The sequence below is a fragment of the Ictidomys tridecemlineatus genome, chromosome Y, assembly GCF_052094955.1.
Source record: "Ictidomys tridecemlineatus isolate mIctTri1 chromosome Y, mIctTri1.hap1, whole genome shotgun sequence".
Classification (NCBI taxonomy): domain Eukaryota; kingdom Metazoa; phylum Chordata; class Mammalia; order Rodentia; family Sciuridae; genus Ictidomys; species Ictidomys tridecemlineatus.
This window is the reverse complement of record NC_135494.1, coordinates 4345737-4366895: the sequence shown is the minus strand read 5'-3', so window position 1 is coordinate 4366895 and position 21159 is coordinate 4345737. Positions and strand designations below refer to the sequence as shown.

General features: G+C 48.1%; 1 protein-coding gene across 7 annotated transcripts in view; it reads left to right on the top strand.

Moving 5' to 3' along the window:
• Nucleotides 1-21159, top strand: part of Nlgn4x (neuroligin 4 X-linked) — a 163090-nt gene that overhangs the window by 48530 nt on the left and 93401 nt on the right. For all 7 annotated transcript variants that reach the window (XM_040286892.2, XM_040286891.2, XM_005335530.5 and 4 more), the window contains one exon: nt 2888-3672. In XM_040286892.2, the coding sequence (XP_040142826.1) occupies nt 3201-3672 (472 nt within the window). In that variant the 5' untranslated portion in view covers nt 2888-3200. The remainder of the gene's footprint in view (nt 1-2887; nt 3673-21159) is intronic.

Genomic DNA, 21159 nt, shown 5'->3' with positions numbered 1-21159 from the left:
TACTACGTTCAAGTCTATGTATGCGTATATGAACTAATAGGATTAATTACTTGTGTACATATATGCACGCTACCTATGTATGGGTATACGCACCTGTATGCACACATATGTGTATGAACACTCTAGGTGTATTGTGTACATATATGTGCACTATATATAATACACGCATGTGTGTCGTATTTAATATACATATATAGGTGTGCATATGTATGTGGGTGTGCACATATATTCACACGCACACAGATCATCCTAACCACTGTGATACCACACTTTGGGGCTCCCATATGTAAGACTATATAATATGCACAGATATAATGAGTGAGTATACATGATATATAACGTGCACATAGAATAGTGTATAATGCAGCAGACTCTTTCTATATCTATGTATCTGGGTGTTCGTTTGGGTGTGCAACCCACTAACGTAGCCACGTTCCCTTTCTCTATGGAACGTGCGTGCGCCTGTGTGATAAATTCACTTGCAAACCCCCGCGCACTAGATCCACCGAGCGGTGTGAGCAGAAGGGACCGGGTTCCGTGACGGGTGCGATTGGGAACTGGGGACAAACCCGTGAGATTTCTCTGGGCGCCGTGTGTGGATTCAAGCTGAGGACCACGGGGGCCGTCGGTGTCCTGCCAGGGCAGGTTACGGGGACTTGGGACTCACGTGTCCCGTGCCCACGGCGGTGGGGCAGAATGTACGCCGATTCTTTTGGGGTGACCAGCTTGTCATTGCTTGAGCGTGGATCCTGTGTCCGAGGTGATGCCTTGTATCTGAGTGCAGGACCCTCTGTCCCCGGGCGCCTCTGTTTCATCAGCAGCTTTGGAACGGGACAGGTCTTTGGGATCTGGGGCGTCTCCGTACCTAAATCGGCTTCAGAGGTCTCTTGGTCCAAGGTCCAGATTGTCACTTTGCACTTGAGGGAGACAAAGCCCGAGGCACTCAGGGACGTGGCACAGGCCACTTGGCTAATTAGTCTGAGTACCCTGCTAATAGGTTGTACCGTCCTGCTCCACTGGGCCCAGGACATGAGGAATCCATTCGTCCAGTGTATCCACTAGTTATATGCTACCCTCCTGTTACTCGCTTAGTAATTTTCTTGGCTATCAGCTGGACTGGTTCTGTACCGCTCTTCTTGCGTTCAGGTCACCTTTTCTTACTTAATAACGACCCTCATGCACAATGCCTGGCGCGCTCGGCACACTTCACCCCGTCATTTAGGCAGAGTTTCATCTCACGTCATCATGAAGAGAAGGTTTAATAGAGTATTGGAAGCTATTTTGAGAGATGAAGAGAACAAATTCACATAACTCTTTGTTTTTGTAACCTGTACCAGGGATTGAACTCAGGGACTGCACTCGACCACTGAGCCCCGTCCCCAGCCCTATTTTGCATTTTATTTAGAGACAGGGTCTCCCTGAGTGGCTTAGGGCCTCGCTTTGGCGGAGGCTGGCTTTGACCTCGTGATCCTCCTGCCTCAGCCTCCCGAGCTCCCAGGATGACTTGGCCATTCCGGTTCAAGGGTGGAGTGTAACTATGACCCAACCTGAGCAACATGTACCCTCTGGTATCCTCATCCACGTTGACTGGCAGAACTAAAGTAGAGGGTGCAGAATTCTTCTTCGAGTGAGCTTGAAAGTCCTGCGACAAATCCACCCACCCAATTCAACTCCAATTAACCAGGTCTCGGATGGCAGACACCCATGCAATCACCCTATCCCCAGGGTGAAGTTCTCAACGAATGCTATTTAGTTGGGCGTGGTGGCTCACGCCAATCATCCCAGTCACCCGGGAGGCCAAGGCGGGAGGATCGCAAGTTGGAGGTCAGCCTCCGCTACTTTGTGAGATCTCATCTCAAAAGGAATTGGGGAGGTAACTCGGTGGAAAAGTACCTCAGATTTCAATTTCTAGAACCCCCCCAAATATATATCTGTATGTACCCACTCATACATGCAGGTACTTCTTGCAAAAATTAATGAGCCGTTTTCCATCTGTAAGACACCATTTCCATTTACTGTACAATTCACTGGTGCACAACCTCATCAACTGTCTTAAGAATGAGGTGATCAAATTATCCAGGTCCAGACGAAGGAAGCGGGTGCGATGGGCACCCAACATGTCCGCCATGTTTTTTCACGGCTTCTTCAGAGCTCACCATGAATGTCATCCAAATCCACCCTCTGTTCTTGGCAGTGTGTGCAGTATGAAGAATTAAACCCTCTGAGCACACATTGACGTCCCCAGAAATCGGGATGCAGGGGTCAACCCTCTGACCAATGGCATCTCCCAGCCACCAGACCTTGGCATGCTCTTGGGATGCGCCATCTTGTTTAGCGACGTCCAAAGAAGCTCCGATCCAGGGAGGTGAGATGGGATGTCCATGTGGGTCTGCCACTAAGTACCCCAAGGAGCATTCAGATCCGCATGACGTGATGTACCCTTTTGTGACATCTCATCAATAGCCACATGTCATGGCGCCCGATGGCTCTGGGTGTATTCTCCCATTTCTCCCCACAGTGGAGACACTTGGAGAGACCCGCGAAGAGATATTCCCTTAAACACTGGAGGAACGTTGGGCACCAGTCCACCCACTGGACCTTGGGGTGCGGGTCCTTTCTTAACGTTGAGGGATTTCTTTGCTCCTTCGACGATGACGTGTTGCGTTCACGGCTTGCGTTTGGGGCTCGCGTCCAGCAGACGGGATGGGTGTCACCGTGAAGGCCAGTGACCTTGTTGCTAATCTCCACTTGGGGAATCTGCTCTGAGCTGATTCTCACCAAATAAGAATTTCCGACAAGGACCCTGTGGGTTGCCTGGCAGAGCCAACCAAGGGTAGAGGCTCACAGCCTCCTTTCTTTAACCTTCTCTACTTTCTCTCTTTTTTAGGTGGCTTTGGAGTCTTTGTAAGGAATTCTTGTTGGATGGTCACCATTTCCCTGGACAGCGTCCCCCCTGTGGAAATCGGGCTGCAGGATTAGAGGATCCTTGGCCCCTGGCGATGGGCACCCAACACGTCCGCCATGTTTTTTCCTAACCTTGGGCTTCTCCAAGAGCCGTGAGTGAGGTGGCCTCTCCTGGTGTGGCCTCTCCTGGGTCCTTGACTCCCCGCCAATCCCTCTCTCCCCAACTGGCGTCCCGTCGTCACTCTCTCTCCCTGGACACCTGTCCCTTGGACACCCTGCGGATGTGCCCGTGAGCCATGTCGAGGCCCAAGGGATTGTTATGGCTCCCGTTGTTCTTCACCCCGGTCTGCGTCATGCTCAACTCCAATGTCCTGCTGTGGATCACCGCCCTCGCCATCAAGTTCACGCTCATCGACAGCCAAGCCCAGTACCCCGTGGTCAACACCAACTACGGCAAAATCCGGGGGCTAAGAACACCGTTGCCCAATGAGATTTTGGGTCCCGTGGAGCAATACTTGGGGGTCCCCTATGCCTCGCCTCCCACGGGGGAGAGGCGGTTCCAGCCCCCAGAACCCCCTTCCTCCTGGACCGGTGTCCGGAATGCCACTCAGTTCGCCGCCGTGTGCCCTCAACACCTGGACGAGAGGTCTCTCCTGCACGACATGCTCCCAATATGGTTTACAGCCAACCTGGATACTTTGATGACGTACGTCCAAGACCAAAACGAAGATTGCCTCTACTTGAACATCTACGTGCCCACAGAAGACGGTAAGTGCCTCTCTTATGGCCTGTCCATGCGGATGTTCCTCCAACCTTTCTGCTTAACTACGTTTCCGATGCAGGGCGTAGTCATTATAGCCACGTATCCCAGGTCTCATGCACATTTACTGAGTCACCGATGGACCAGCCAAAGTGTAATTAATGACTGTAATTATTTTCATGTGTTGGTTTCCAAGAATGGTTTACAGGCTTTCATGACCGGTGCTAATTAGCATGAGCCTAGAATGTTCTGTGCTAACCCTGAGTCATCGGGGAAGAGATGAATCTATAGTAGCGTTAAGGACATTATTATCCTTGTGTTTGAAATTCACATTTTCTCTGAAAACGCGTTCCCCCGTTATTTATTCATTTTTTTTCTGTGCGCCATTTCTCGGGAAAGAGAAGGTAAAATCGATGGAGATCTTCTTGGAGCCTCAGGAGTTAACTCATGGGCCTCGTGACGCATTGGTCTCCATCTCATCCTTGGGTTCTCCCACGGAGGGTCCGTTTTCCCCACTGTCTCTGGGAAATATCTGGTGGGAGGTCTAGCGTCCACGTCCCTGGACACTGTCCCTCCCTGGTACCCGACGTCCGTTGCTTGAGTGCTGCGGTTCTTTCCCCATCGCGATGCTGGGAAGCGAGTGTCCCCAGGCTACAGGAAAGCCAGGTTGTGGGTCCCGGGTGTCACCAAGAATGACCCACAGGGACAATCGAGAGGACCGTCCCTTGTGCTGTGAGTCCTCTGTGGCTTCTCGCCCTTGTCACGATGACAGACGCTCAGTGACCAGGTCTGAATGTGACTCGGGGCTCAGAGAGCTGACCCTGGAAGCCCTGGTGTCTCTCTGCCCAGACCACCTTGGACCCAGCAGGACACCCAGCGAGAAAAGCCAGGAGCCTCTCTGGTTAGAGGACCCCGTGTCCACCTCCAGCTGACGGAGACCCAGAACCTTCCGGCCGTTGCTCTCGGATTCAACAAGGCCTTGGAGCTGGGGGGAATTGTTTTAAAAAAGGCAGGAGGATGTGACCTCGTGGAAAAGCGATTTGTAGTTAATGCAAAACCCGGTTCTGCTCGCTGGGCGCTCTCCACTGCGCGGGGCCATGTGCGCGTACGGTCCCGACCCGGGAATTGGAAATCTAACAGGGGCCCAAGAAGACGAATGGGTTTCCCCAAACTATGTGAATCGTGGACTTTGGCTGGTGGGAGTTCAGAGCCAGAATATTCACACACACAGACAGACACCCATCCCCCCCCAAAAAAAACACACAGTCTGTCGATCAATCAATCAATCAATACCCAATCAACTTTTCTTGCTCCTGTGAGCAAAAGACCTGAAAAGCACCCTTTTTAGAGGAGAAAAGTTCTTTTTGAGGCTCAGAGTTTCAGAGGTCTCAGTTCAAAGATGGCGGACTGCATGGCTCTGGGTCCAAGGTGAGGCAGAGCGTCATGGCGGAAGGGAAAAGATGCTCAGGACGTGGCCACCAGGAGACAGAGAGGTCTTTGTCTTCTCACCACAGGGAAAACATGAACCCCAAAGGCACAGATCAGTGGCCCACCTCCTCCTGCCCTACGCGACTTGTGCACTTGAGTTAATCCACATCAGTGGATTAATCCACTTACTGGATTAAGACTCTCATAACCCATGTACTCCATTTTTTTCTTCCAAAACAGAATGATTGTACCAACAACCCTTCAAACTAAAGCGGGTCTTGCGGAAGGGGGTGTTCACTGGCCAAAACTAGGACCTACTTAACTGAGGCTCGATTCTTGAAATCACCAATTTTAACGAATTCCTACCTTCTGGACGTTGAGAGGTTATTCATGTTTTCGCAGATGATTCATTTCTCTTTGGGGGCCAAGGGGCAGACGGACTGATTAGCTTAGAGTCGCATATTTAACCTTCTGATAGTTGTGCGGAGAAGGTCACAGTGCGTCAGCCCCACGGGGTACCGAGGGGCGCGTGTGAACACCGCTGTTAACAAGAGAAGGGATTTAGCCAGGATCCGCTCAGGGTGTGGGGGACAGAAGAGTGACCCCATGGGGGCAGGGATGCAGAGGACGGCTTGGACGTTTGATTAGCCAAGCTCCGAAAGTCTGAGAAGAATAAGTCCCTTGTGAGTTCATAAAGGACGGGTGACATTGGAGCTCACCGTGACTGTCAATCAAGAGGTCGATGAAGGCAGACATGTCATCTATGGGGACTTCTTCATTTCATTGAGGACTCGTGGCTTTGTTTAGAATCAGAGTTAAAAGGAAAAAGGGAATATACCTAGCGCGGTGGTTCACACCAGTAATCCCACAGTTTGGGAGGCTGAGGCAGGAGGATTGCAGGTTCAAAGCCAGCCTCCACCAAAGCGAGGCCGTAAGCAACTCAGGGAGACCCTGTCTCTCAATGAAATGCAAAATAGGGCTGGGGACGGGGCTCCATGGTCATTTAGGGGAAAAGTGTTTTCCAGAGAAGTGGATGGGGTGTCCACCTGGCTGAGCCATACCCTGAAGGCCCTTGTTTGCTGTGACTTGTTAGGGTTTGGATATGAGGTGTCACCCAAAAGCTCTTGGTGAGACCATGCAAGAATGTCCACAGGTGAAATAATCAGGTTATGAGACACTTAACCTGATCAGTGGATTAATCCACTTGGATGGACTCACTGGGTGGTGACTGTAGCAGGTGGGGTGTGGCTGGAGGAGAGGGTCCCTGGGCTGTGCCTTCGGGGTCTCTCTCCTGTCCCTGGTGAGCAGAGCTCTCTCTGCTTTCTGGTGTAGACTCATAGTGGATTAATCCACTTGGATGGACTCACTGGGTGTAGACTCATAGTGGATTAATCCACTTGGATGGACTCACTGGGTGGTGACTGCAGCAGGTGGGGTGTGGCTGCAGGAGGGGGTCCCTGGGCTGTGCCTTGGGGGTCTCTGTCCTGTCCCTGGTGGGCAGAGCTCTCTCTGCTCCCTGGTGCCCTGTCCTGAGCGGCTCTCCTCCTCCAGGCCCTGCCGCCATCTTGTTCTGCTCCCCTTGGGCCAGAGCCATGGAGTCGGCCACCAGGGACTGGACCTCGGACACCATGAGCCCAAATAAATTTTTCTTCATCTAAAGTTGTTTTGCTTGTGTCTTTTTGTCACAGCAATGAACAAGCTGAGTAAAGCACAATTCATTGCAAATTTAGAGAATCCAGATTCGGGAATGTTAGGGTGTGGCTTAACCAAGATGAGACTGGAACCAAGAAATTCAAAAACACCCCACGTCTTCCTGCCTGGTTCTTGGCTTCTCTCCTTTGAGGGTGGGTTGAGCCTCTGCCCTACAGGAGCCGAGCGTTAGATTCTGTGGTTCTCAGCTGCCCAAGTGGGGGGACACAGTTTTTTTAATTCCATTATAAAAATTCCAGGAAAGAATGAGTTTGTTTTGTGAACTGGTGGTTGAACCCAGGGGTTCTTAACCTCTGAGCCACATCCCCGGCCATTTTTTTGCATTTTATTTAGGATCAGGATCTTGCTAAATTGCTTAGTGCCTCGCTCAATTGCGGAGGCTGGCCTTGAACTGGCTGTCCTCCTTCCTCAGCCTCCTGACCCACATGGAAGAGTTTTGATTGGCCGGTTGGCTCAGGGACCCACACTGGGCCAGAGAAAGAGTGGGAAATCTGGGGTGCTCGGTGGAACAGATGGATGGGACATGGGTGGGTGGGGCGGTTCTCATGATAACAAGGAACAGGGTTGATTTAACTTCACCACCCAAGATATTTCCTAGCAGCTATTCTGTGCCATGCATGCGGAGCTTACATTCGACTCAGAAATCCCTAATTCTGAAAAATGCCAGCGAAACACTAGTCCTGGGAGGGTGTGCAGAGGTCTTGAAACCTGTGAAGGTCACCTTTGATGGCCCCTGGCCTTGGAATGCTGTGATTTCAGTAATGATCTTAAGCAGCAGCAGGAAAAGAAGGTTGTGGGTGGAACTAACGTGTATCCATCAGCTGAGCTCAACATCAGGACGCGGTGGTGCCTCCGGGTAATCTCAGCCACTCCGGAGGCTGAGGAAGGAGGATGGCAAGGTCGAGGCCAGCCTCAGTGACTTGGAGAGGGAACCATTCTCCCTCCCCTCACCCCAAAATTAGCAAAATCTCATAGTTTGGATAAGAACAAAGTTTATCTGCGGAAAAAGCTTCCTCTGGATTGAAGAGACGTGAGCAGCTATGATGCAAAGTCCCATGGCTTGATTGCACCCAGTTGGGGTGACGTGTTCTATGACTATAATCCATCCTGGGGGATGGGTTTGGTTGGTGGCTCCCCAAGGTGGGCTTTTTCCAACTAAGGGACATTGCTCGTGTGGAATAACCCTCCCCCTAAAATGTGGCCAGGTTCTAGGCCTGATTCTAACCTGTGGGACATTTATTTGGACTCACGGTGTCCGAGGTCCAGTCCCTGGTGGCCGACTCCATGGCTCTGGCCCAAGGGGAGCAGAACAAGATGGCGGCAGGGCCTGGAGGAGGAGAGCCGCTCAGGACAGGGCACCAGGGAGCAGAGAGAGCTCTGCCCACCAGGGACAGGACAGAGACCCCAAAGGCACAGCCCAGGGACCCCCTCCTCCAGCCACCCCCCACCTGCTGCAGTCACCACCCAGTGAGTGCATCAAAGTGGATTAATCCACTATTAGTCTACACCTCTCACAACCCAATCATTTCACAATATGGCGGCAAGGCCTGGAGGAGGAGAGCAGCTCAGGACAGGGCACCAGGGAGCAGAGAGAGCTCTGCCCACCAGGGACAGGACAGAGACCCCAAGGCACAGCCCAGGGACCCCCTCCTCCAGCCACACCTCACCTGCTGCAGTCACCACCCACTTGGTCCATTCAAGTGGATTAATCCACTATTAGGTTACACCAGGGAGCAGAGAGAGCTCTGCCCACCAGGGACAGGACAGAGACCCCAAAGGCACAGCCCAGAGACCCCCTCCTTCATCCACACCCCACCTGCTGCAGTCTCCACCCAGTGAGTTCATTCAAGTGGATTAATCCACTAATGATATCACACCTCCAATAACCCAATCCTTTCACCTCTGGACATTCTTGTACTGACTCACATATGAGCTTTGGGGGGGACACCCCATGTCTTTCTCAATCACTGAAATTTCAGTGGGGACCCCAACTGTGGTCTACACTGGTGCTTCATGGGCAGGACTCAGAGTAGAAGACCCAGAGAAGGTTGAGCCTCGACTCGTAACACAGAGATTCTACCTTCAAACCATTCCCATCAGCATCATGTGGGGACTGACCTATTAAGTGTCACTACTTTGAACGGTTTGGTAGCCCGCGGAGGGAACTTGGGTCAAATTCATAGAAGGGGAAAGAAAATGTTCATTCCACCAACTTCCTCAGTGTCCTGGAGTCTCTGTGACTTCAACATGGAGCCCAGACGTCCCGTCATTGCCCTTGGTCACCTGAGTTGGTCCATCTCTCTCGCTCTCCGTGGGCTTTCTCTGAGAGACTGTGTCCAGCTGGTGATCCAGACGGTCACCTGTGTTCCTTTACGACATCATCCCCGAGCCCGCAAAGGGAAGGCTGCCCATTGGTGCACTTGGGGTCACATGGCAACTCAACCAAGGTCAGTTTCCAGAGAAAAGAGACTGTTGGACGTGAGTTCGCTGCCCAGTCCTGCATGGAGAGGGGACTGGGTAAGTCCACCACGATCTAGCTCAGGGTAGATGAGGATGAGGCAGTCCCCTAAAGGAAAATGGAACGCTAATGTCACCAACGCACACAGTTGTCATCCCAGCTACTTGGGAGGTTGAGGCAGGAGGATGGTAAGGTTGAGGCCAGCCTCGGCAACTGAGCGGGATCCTGTCTCCAAATAGAGTTTTTACAGAGCCTGGGCATGTGGGTCAGTAGTAGAGCCCTTGCCTTGTGTGTCTAGACCCCTGGTCCCAATTTCCAGGACACGGGGAAGAAACGGATGTATGGGACGGTGCAGGAAATGAGTTTGGAGGGTGGACCTTACCCAGGTGTCTCTTTCAGTTAGAAGTTAGGAAATGAGAAGGATGGCTTGGGACCCGATGTCACTGTTTAGTAAGTACCCAGACCTCGCGGTGGCTTCTACTGAGGACATAATGAGAGCGTGCGGGGGATCAGGGCATCTTCATTAGACCGTTATCCGGGCCGCTCTGCGTTGAGAGCTGCTCTCCCGGGTCGAGGTCACGGGGGACAGGAGAGCCAGCGAGCGCCGCATCTGCAGATGGAAATCATGACCTCGAATCCGTGAGGCTGTTTAACACCGCGTCCCCCCGCTGTGCCTGCCTCTCGTCTACCAGTTCTCGCTCAAGGGTGGGTTTACTGAAGCATGAGTCAATTCAGAGTCCGTCTTGGGGAAGAGAAAAATGAGCTTGTGCAAATTGCGGTCGAAGTTGTCAGTGGGGTGAAATGTCGGGCTTCAGGGCAATGCCGGACCTCCTGGTGGAGGGGTCAAGGAACGATGCAGGACACCCAGGAGGCTGCCAGCTGCTCACTGGGTCGTAGAAACCAGTCTCCCTTCTTGTGCAGTCATCTAAATCCAACACTGTGCACCATTAGCGTTGTGCTGGGTTCAATGCGTTTTTCTTAGGATTTCTGCTGTCGTTTCTGTATAAGTCAGTTTCCTGTTGCCATGTTGAAATGCCTGAGGAGGAAAAAAAATCAACTCACGGAAGAAAGGTTTGTCTGGGCTCACAGGGTCACAGATTTCAGTTCATCCTGGCTTGGTCTCCTCCCTGTGGGCCTGTCCCGAGGCAGAGCATCATGGCGGAGGGATGTATCACAGCACAGCTGCTCATCTCAGGGCATCCAGGAATAGGAAGAAGGGCAAAAGGTCATAGACAACATATAACCTTTCAAGACATGTGACCTACTTGTGGTCATGCCCCTCTGCCTATGGTTTCCACCACTCTCTTTGAAGTCCATTAATCCATATCAATGGATTAATCTATATCAATGGATTAATCCATATTAATGGATTAATATCAGTGGATTAATATATATTAATGGATTAATCCATATCAGTGGATTAATCCACACCAATGGATTAATCCACATAAATGGATCAATCCACATTAATGCATTAATCCATATCAATGGATTAACCTATATCAACGGATTAATTCACATTAATGGATTAATCCATAGACATTAGTGGATTAATCCACATTAATGGATTAATCCACATTAATGGATTAATCTACACTAATGCATTAATCCACATCAATGCATTAATCCATATCAACAGATTAATCCATATCAATGCATTAATCCACTTATGAGGTCAGAACCTCATGATCTAGTCACTTTCCTACTTCATTGCTGCATTTGGGGTCGACCTTTCAACCATGAGCTTTTGCAAAGGAAACCTTAATAGCTTGATCTCTGGCTTGATGGTTCTGGTAGGTAGTAGCACCTTGTAGGAAGGAGTTGGAAGAAAGTTTTAAGTGATTGGAGCCAGAGCCTTGAAGGATTTATGGAACCCTGTTCTCCTCCTCTTCCTCCACCATGAAAAATGTCCTTCTGTGTGAGCTGCAGAGTAGCACAATGGCAGCCCCTTTGCTGATGCGGGTGCATCTTCTGACAAGCCTATTGGAGGAGATGGGCAGGCAGTGGTTAGCACCGTGGACTGTGACCAATGTGATGATGTAGCCAGTTGGAGAGAGATGGAAACATCTGTTAGGCCCCTGCCTGCCAGAGTCTGGGTGGGAATGGACTAAGGGGAAAGGTGAAGGATCGTCTTGGACCTAGTGATTGTGTGCGGGGAGAATTGCAGATGGAGAAAACAGCCTTATCCCCAATGAAGGCCGTGGGGCTGAGCTCGTATTGATTTCCCGGCTGAGCCTCCCTTAAGGAACGGAGGAGCTGTGCATGGGGAGTGTGTGCTCGGCTGAGCAGCTGAAGGGCAGCCGCTGCTTGTGTTCAGCTAATGGCACAGTGCTGTGCCCTGGGGACCTGCTGAAGTCGAGAGAGTATCGACGGGTGGGATGAATGAAACCCAAGAAGCCCAACGAGGTCCAGCATCCATCTGGAAGGGGATATGATCCCCTCCTGGAACAAGGTGCGGGGTATAAGCCGTGAACTCCCTCTCCCGTTGCTGTATATTTTTACAAAAGACTTTAAGGAAAAACAGTGACATCTCATGTGTGTATTGTCCAGGGCTATTTTAACCCTGTAATGGCTCACGAGTTGCATCGGGGACCATATAACCCTCAAAACCTAGAGTATGTCCTACGTCTGCCCTTTATAGAAAACGTTTCCTGACCCCTGATTGGGAAGGGATACTGTCTGAAGTCGTGAGGGATCGTCTGGTTAACAGGTGCACATCAAGGGCCGGTGCAGAAGGTCAATGCCAGAGAGCTGTTGCTGTCAATCAAGTGGAGATAGTTCTCACGTGGCTCCTACCAGGTCCCCACAGGACATGTCCAAGAGCAGTCCACTGTCAGGTGGGATTAATTAGAACAAATAAGGAGACTACTCCTTTCTGTCACTGGAAATCACCTGAAAGAAAAAGATGATGCCAATTGAAGAAGCAATGGGCCATAGAGCATGGGGCAAGGTGACTTTCTAGAATGAGGGTGGAGATGACGTAGGTGAGCAGCAAACCTGTGGGTGCGGAGATTGAGGAATGTGCAACAAGGGATCGTCAGCTCTAGATCTTTAAAATCTCATCAAATTAAACAACTACGAACAAGCCATGGGCCAAAGGGTACAATCAACTCATAAGTGAATGACATCATCGTAATAGATGATGATGATGATGGTATCGATGATGATTTTTGATGACAGTGGTGATGATGGTGATGGAATTGAAGATGGTGGTGGGGATAATGATGATTTTGAAGATGAAGATGGTGGTGGTCACAGATGATGATGTTGATGGAGGTGATGATGGTGGTGATGATCATGATGTTGATGGAGGTGATGATGGTGGTGATGATCATGATGTTGATGGAGGTGATGATGATGGTGGTGGTGGTGATGATCATTATGAGGGTGGTACTGGTGATGGAGATGATGATGATGATAGTGGTGATGGCAGTGATGATGATGAATTTTGATGACAAATGGGTGACGATAGGGAGGGAGATGTTGGTGATAGAGATGATAATGGTGGTGCTGGTGATGGTGATCAGGTGATAATGATGACGATGATGATGGAGATGTTGATGAAGATGATTATAATGATGGTGATGGACATCATGATAATGGGGTGATGATGATGGTGATGGTTATGGTGATGATGGTGGTGGTGGTGATATTGGTGATAGAGATGATAATGATATTGATGATGGTGATGATGATGGTGATGATGATGGTGACCAGATAATATGATGATGGTGATATTGATGATGATGATAATGATGATGGTGGTGGTGATGGAGATTGAGATGGAGATGGTGGTGGACTTCATGATGATGAGGGTGATGATGGTGGTGAAGATGATATTGGTGGGGATGATAATGGTGATAGTTATTGTGATCATGGTGGTGGTGATGGTAATCATGATGGAGATATTGGTGATGGAGATGATAATGATGGTGATGATGGTCATAATGGTGGTGGTGATGGAGATAGAGATGGAGATGGTGGTGATTATCATGATGATGGTGGGCATCATGATGACGGTGGTGAAGATGATGTTGGTGGTGATGATGATGGTGATGGTTATTGTGAATAGTAGTGGTGATCGTGATGGAGATATTGGTGATGGAGATGATAATGATGGTGATGATGGTCATAATGGTGGTGGTGATGGAGATAGAGATGGAGATGGTGGTGATTATCATGATGATGGTGGGCATCATGATGACGGTGGTGAAGATGATGTTGGTGGTGATGATGATGGTGATGGTTATTGTGAATAGTAGTGGTGATCGTGATGGAGATATTGGTGATGGAGATGATAATGATGGTGATGATGGTCATAATGGTGGTGGTGATGGAGATAGAGATGGAGATGGTGGTGATTATCATGATGATGGTGGGCATCATGATGACGGTGGTGAAGATGATGTTGGTGGTGATGATGATGGTGATGGTTATTGTGAATAGTAGTGGTGATCGTGATGGAGATATTGGTGATGGAGATGATAATGCTATTTATGCTGGTGATATTAATGATGATGATGATGATGATAATGATGATGATGGTGGTGGTGATGAAGATGGAGATGGTAGTGATTATCATTGTGGGCGGGCATCATGATGATGGAGGTGATGATGGTGGTGGAGATGATGTTGGTGGTGATGATGGTGATGATGGTGGTGATAATGATGGTGGTGGTGGTGATGGAGAAGGAGATGGTGGTGATGATCATGGTGGTGGGCATCATGATGATGGGGGTGATGATGGTGGTGGAGGTGATGTTGGTGGTGATGATGGTGATGATGATGATGATGGTGGTGGCAGAGATAATTTTCATGGCAGTGATGATAGTTATTGTGATGGCAGGGTTGGGTGGTAATGAGGGTGAGGATGGTTGTGATGATACTGTCGATGGGGATGTGGCTTTGATGGTGATGATATGAAGATGGTGTTAGTTGGGTTTTATCTGGTGACATTTCTGAAGGTGAGGCTTTATGCCGATGCCTGAGCATCTGCTGTCCGTCAGTTCACCCCACAACTCTCAAAAGTGCTGTGGTCCAAATCAGAAAAGTAAAACCAGGAGCAGTTAAATCTTTAACTACAAAATCACTCAAAATGGCGACCCACAATGAGGAGCTGAGTCTTGCTGATGGTTCCCTTTGCGGGTTCCTATGGGAAGTCAATTGAATTGAATGAAACGAAACATGACTTCATCTCCTCCTGTTAGCCAAGACACAATGAGAAGCTGTTTACTGCCGAAGAGGACGGGCACGTCGCCATCATTGGCAAGTATTTTAATAAATCGATACCTAGCTTTTTGGCAATGCATCTCAAGACAAAAAAATATAAAAATAAAAATAAAAACAATTCCTTTTTTAAAAAGTATTTTTTTTAGTTGTAAATGGATCTTTTACTTTTTTTAAAAAAAATTTATATGCAGTGCTGAGGATCAAACCCAGAGTTGCACCTCCTGCAATCCCATTTATTTATTTTTTCTTAATTGTTAATAGGTCTTTATTTTATTTGTTTATACGTGGTGCTGAGAATTGAACCCAGTGGCTCACACATGCCAGGAAAGTGCACTACCACTGAACCACAGTCCTAACGTTGCAATCTTTTTTAAAGGAATGATTTAAAAAAAAAATGTGCCTAGAGTTTTATGGCTAAGGATTGGCTTTCAGCATGAGCTCTGATGAGGATAGTAACAGATCAATAAAAGTAGCTGAGGGGCTGGGGCTGTGGCTCAGCGGTGAGTGCTCACCTAGCAAGTACAAGGCCCTGAGTTTGATCCTCAGCACCACATAAAAATAAATAAATGAAAAGGTATGGTGTCCCACTACGACTAAAAATAGATATTTAAAATGAATAATGAATAACTAAATTTAGGTGAGAGGCGTTATATTTACAGAAGGGAATAGTGTGCATTGGGCTTCCATTGGAAATAAGTTCATGTACAGAAACAAGATCTCAGTAATTGGGAAGGAGAGGTTGTAAGCAGAGACTCCACAGAGAGTAAAGGTCTTCCTGGACCATGGCTTCCAGGGTCCACACTGTAGGGCTGCCTGCTGCCTAGCCGGCCCCTTGTGAGGACCACACTCTGCAAGTGTGCAAAAGTAACGGGTTCCACCATGATTTTCCCACCCTTTGTTTACACCATTAAATTCAAATGGAGATGGAGATCATGGTGATGGTGGTGGTGATGGTGGTGATGATGGTGGTGATGGTGGTTATGATGGCGGTGGTGATGGTGGTCATGGTGATGGTGATGATGATGGTGGTGGTGGTGATGATGATGATGGTAGTGGTGATGATGGTGATGGTGATGGTGGTGATGGTGGTGATGATGATGGTGATGATGATGATGGTGGTGGTGGTGGTGGTGGTGGTGATAGTGGTGATGGTGATGATGATGGTGGTGGTGATGATGGTGGTGACAGTGACGATGGTGATGGTGATGATGATGGTGATGATGGTCCTAGTGATGGTGGTGATGGTGGTGATGGTGGTGATGGTGGTGATGGTTATCACTATCTCTAAATGATGGTGGTAATGATGATGGTGGCGATGGTGATGATGGTGATGGTTATGATGATGGTGATGGTGGTGGTTGTGATGATATTGATGGTGGTCCTAGTGATGGTGGTGATGATGATGATGATGGTCCTAGTGATGGTGGAGGTGATGGTGATGATGGTGATGGTGGTGATGGTGGTGATGGTGATGACAATGGTGGTGATCAAGGTGTTTGTGATGGTGGTGATGGTGATGGTGGTGATGGTGGTGATGATGGTGGTGGTGGTGATCAAGGTGTTGGTGATGGTGGTGGTGGTGATGGTGGTGGTGATGATGGTGGTGGTGGTGATGATGATGATGAAGGTGATGATGATGGTCCTAGTGATGGTGGTGATGATGGTGGTGATGATGGTGATGATGATAGTGGTTATGGTGATGGTGGTGATGGTGGTGGTTGGGATGATATTGATGATGGTCCTAGTGATGGTGGTGATGCTGCTGCTCAAGGAGATGATAGTGACGATGGTGGTGATGACGGTACCATCATTGGGAGGTGGTGGGTTACCATTGCAGAAGAAAAAATTGGTGGATGGGGCACCCCCCTCTTTTTTTTTAAATAAAGAGAGAGTGAGAGAGGAGAGAGAGAGAGAGAGAGAGAGAGAGAGAGAGAGAGAGAGAGAGAGAGAGAGAGAGAGAGAGAATTTTTAATATTTATTTTTTAGTTCTCGGCGGACACAACATCTTTGTTGGTATGTGGTGCTGAGGATCGAACCCGGGCCGCACGCATGCCAGGCGAGCGCGCCACCGCTTGAGCCACATCCCCAGCCCAACACCCCCCCTCTTGAGAGTTGAAATCCTGACCATGATCTTACTGGGAACCAAGGTCCCAGCCCACGGCCCCCTTATCCACCTTGGTTCTGTTGAAATAGGAGCAAAGTGGGGTGAAGTCTGTTTAGGTATGACGTCAAGCATTGGCCTCTGTTCTCCTTGAGATAATCAGGAATCAGTTGTAGGCTTTTGCTGAACGCAGTGGTGCACGCTTATGATCCAAGTGACTCGGAGGCTGAGGCAAGAGGATCGCAAGTTGGAGGCCAGCCTCAGCAACATAGTGAGATCCTTCCTCCAAATGAAATTTTAGAAAGGGTTGAGGGTGCAGCTCGGTGGTACAGCAAGTGCCTAGAATGTATGAGGTTCAATCCCAAAGTACCACACGCACAACATACGGAAACACTAAATGCACACGATGAGCTCCTTGCAGTGCTAAAGACCTCTCAATGTCCAGTATGGACCCCCTCAACCCAGGAGCATCTAGGTTTAAATATCATCAGGTCCAGGATCCAGGGAGCCTGGGAAGAGACTGTCGGAATCTCTAGAAGGAGAAGGAAACCTGAGCACTTTGTTGTTTCTGGTATTTTTTTTTTTTTTTTGTAAGACAGTGAAGCGTATTTGGGACCAAACTGCAAGAGGTCTCCAAGGGGCAGAGGAGCGGTCAGGGGAGGAGTGACCGTTCCTGACCCTTTGCTAAATGCCTCAGATGGGGTGAGGCATTGGCGTCTGTTGATCTGCTGACCCTGTGCATGATCCATCATCCTGACAGTGGAGTCTGGAGTCTGGAGCAGTGGATTCAGCAGTGACAGCCTTGATTTGCCCGTGGACATTAACGTCACGGACTCCTGTGATCTGCTCACCTCTCCGTCTGGCTTACGCAGCCGTCTGGATGGTTTCATGGGATGCAACTGCCCTTACCTTGGCTTGGCCCCCTGCCTGCTCCATCGCCGGCCACCGAGGGCTCATGGCTTGAGTGGACGGAGGCTCCTTTCCAACTGTCCCAGTGAGAGACCCGGTGACCAGTGGGTTCTCTGCTCAGAGGAGGAGTCTGCTCAGCCAGTGTCTCAAAGCAAGGCATGTGCAGGATGGGGAGAGGGGCTGGTCAGGGACAGAGAAGCTGCCTAGCATGTGTGGAGCTCTGGATTTATCGTTCGGCACCAAACACACACACACACACACACACACACACACACACACACACACACACATTGCACCACGCAAATAAAGTCTCCCACCAGCACAAGCACAATTAACCAGTGCTTATTAACACGGAATTGGTGACATATTCTGCATGTTCTTGATGATTTATTGAGAAAAACAGGCTCTTATTTTTGTGCTTTTAAGATAAACGTCTCTGATTTTTTTAAAAAAAGTGTTTGAATTGATGCTTTATATTTGTTTTTCGCATTTTACTGGAAAATGGACATAATTGACAGGTTTAATATGTTTTTCCTACACAATTGATGTCATGGTTGCGAGGTTTACACAAGAGACAGGAGAATCAAGCTGGTGTGACTTATGGACCGTGCGTGAGAACCAGGCGCCGTGTCCCAGCCACTTGGGAGGCTGAGGCAGGAGGATCACAAGTTGGAGGCCAGCCTCCGCAATTTAGTGAGGCACTAAACAACTCAGTGAGACTCTGTCTCTAAATAAAAAAAGAAAAAGTCTGGGGATGGGGCTCAGTGGTTAAGCACTGAAGGAGCACCGGATGTATACTGGACCCTCATTATATGTTCAATTTGCACAAACCCCAGCTCCTGTGATGACATTGGCCTCCTTTTTCCTTAGGAAGGGAAGCTTTCTGTTCTCTCTGTGCTGTTGAGAAACAGAATTATTATTATTTTCATTCTGTCTTAAAAATCACTATTATTTAGAACCCTGTTAGCTGTGGATGGGGAGATGCCCACTTGGGCAGGGATTTGGGGGGCTACCTGTTGTCATGGTGATATTGGAGCCCACCGAGCAGCCTGAAGGACCATTCAGGCTGACCGTGCAGAGGATGTAATTGGGGACATGCAGGAGACATGGGCATGTACAGGATGGTCATTGCCTCTGCTGTATCCCAGCCACAGCCATGCAAACAAAGAGCATTTCCAACAAACAAGCTTTTTGAAGCCATTTGGCCCCTGAGCATTTGACACATTGTGAATATCATCTCTGTCTGTCACCTGTCCGTCATCCCAACTTCTGCATAGATCAACAACAACAAAAATCCTTTGTCTGTAGCAAGAATCCACCTACACTATTTTTTTCTTCCTTACGTCTTTCCCTAAGTAATGCCTAGTCAAGAAATCCTCTTCTACCTCCAAATCACAAAACTCTTCTCCTGGGTATTTTTTTGGGCCTTATTTTTAGCTATTTTTTTAATTTTTTTGTATATGGGGTGAGGTAGGGATCCAAAGATATTTTTCACCCAGTTAGGCTAAAACTTGGTTCTTCTAAGTACAGTTGTGCTTTTTCACGTGCATGCTATAGTGAAATACCTGAAGAAGTTAACTTATGAAGCAAGAAGGTTTACTTTGACTATAAATGGGAAAAGTTGGAGTCAAAAATTGGGTGAACCCATTGTTTGGCACTTGTGGTGGGAGGGCAGGATGGTCATGGCCTGGAGCGCATAGTAGAAAAAGTAAGAGGTTATGGTTTAGAAGTGAGGTGTCACCCCAAAGCTCACGTGTGAGACAAGGTGAGATGATTGGTCCTGAGAGGTCTCACCTTATCAGTGGATTAATCCATCCATATGGGCTAACTGGGTCGTAACTGTAGGCATTTGGGGGGTCATTGGAGGAAACAGAGCACAAATTTTCTAAGTTCAAGTTGCCTCCTCTGTTGACTGTTCCCCACTTCTTGAGACCTGATTTATTTAGAGACAGGGTCTCACCGAGTTGCTCGCCGCCTTGCAAAGATGCTGAGGCTAACCTCCAATGTGTGATCCTCCTGTCTCAGCCTCCCGAGATGCTGGGATCACAGGTGTGTTCCACTGTGCCCGGCTCAGTTTTTGAAAAGATTTTCTTTCCGTTGTCGAAAGAGATTGAATATGGACAAAATATATTTCCCAGGGTATCTACAGTTTGTTATCTGATTTTCTTTTTATTTTATTCATGAATTCAAATAATGCAATGGAAGATTGTTACTAATTTAATTCCATTCCATTGAAAAAATGGCTAATGTCATATTAAGTGGGTTCTCTTCACTATTCCACTTAGATTGTCTAGATCTACATTCCCAGGTGAATTTCATTTATAATTGTCTTGAGTTTTTCCATTTTTTTATATCCAATGATTCCTCCGAGAGATAGAGACAGTTTTCTTTCAGTTTATATCTTCTGAAGAAAAGTTCAACAAGGATTAATACATATTAGGTGAAAAGTATCTCGACTGATGTGTCGTGGGGGACATTTTTCTGACTCGTTCAATGGTATCTACCATTTTCCCTTTATTTAAATCTATTTCAGATTGTCTTCAATTTTCCTTTAGTAACTAGCTCAACTATCCTTTTTCTGTGTCCCCGGACTAACTTTCTCATTGATTCGTAGGTGTATATTCGAGGTTTTCTCTTCCTCTGGGTATTTCTTTGTAGACCCTTTGCATGGATGTCCATATCACAGTCCATTATAGACTCTGGACCCTGAAGGATCTGCTTCTGGGCCTCCATTGAGCGTGAAGATCCATATCTGTGCACATGCACATCCAATATTCAGATTTTAACAGTTCTTAGATAAATCGAATAATCGAGAATTTTGCAACAATATTCTCTTTAGGTGGATTAAGGAAAGGTCACCGAGTAAAATTGGATGGGTTTGCGAGCTGCCATCATGAAGTATCCGTCTATCTTTGGAAAGCTCTGAGGGGCCAGTCTCTAATCCGATCGCTGTGCGGTGAGGGAGGGGATGATTGCACCGCGTCTGTCTTTTCAAAGCACCACTTATGATTGGCGTGTTCTGTAAGAACCCATGTCTCTCTGGAAGCATTTTACATGCACAAAATCTTAGCTGTATTCACAAACATTGGTTGAATTCTGCATTGAAAACTCCGAGGACTAGGAATGTTACCCATTTTGGATTCTTTTGGGTTCTGGACTTGGTGCATATACAGAGTGGGATTCCTTGCAGACAGCGCCCAGCTCTAATCCAAAAGATAAATAATGAATGAATAAAAATAAAAATAGCCCAACAACAACAACAAACCAACGCCACTGGGTTATATTTCCCATAGACCTTATATTCTTGGTGTTGTTTGATATTTTTCATAATCTTAGGCACAAAGCAGTGTTTCCTGGTTTGGGAATTTCCATCAGTGACATCATGCTGGGGGTCAAAAACATGTCACATCTTGATGCATTTGGATTTTGGAAATTTGATTTAGGGATGTTGAACCTCTGTGTGTGTGTGTTTATATTATTAAGTTTTCACTAAACTAGCGTCTCTCTGTCAGCTCACACTTTCTTAAATTCTGAAGGAATTTTGGCCCTAGATCATTTTTAAATTTCATCTATAACCACAAACATATTCTGGTGAATACAGATTCTCATAGAACTAGGGGACCCTTGATCCCTGAGCCCCGTCCCCAGCCCTATATTGCA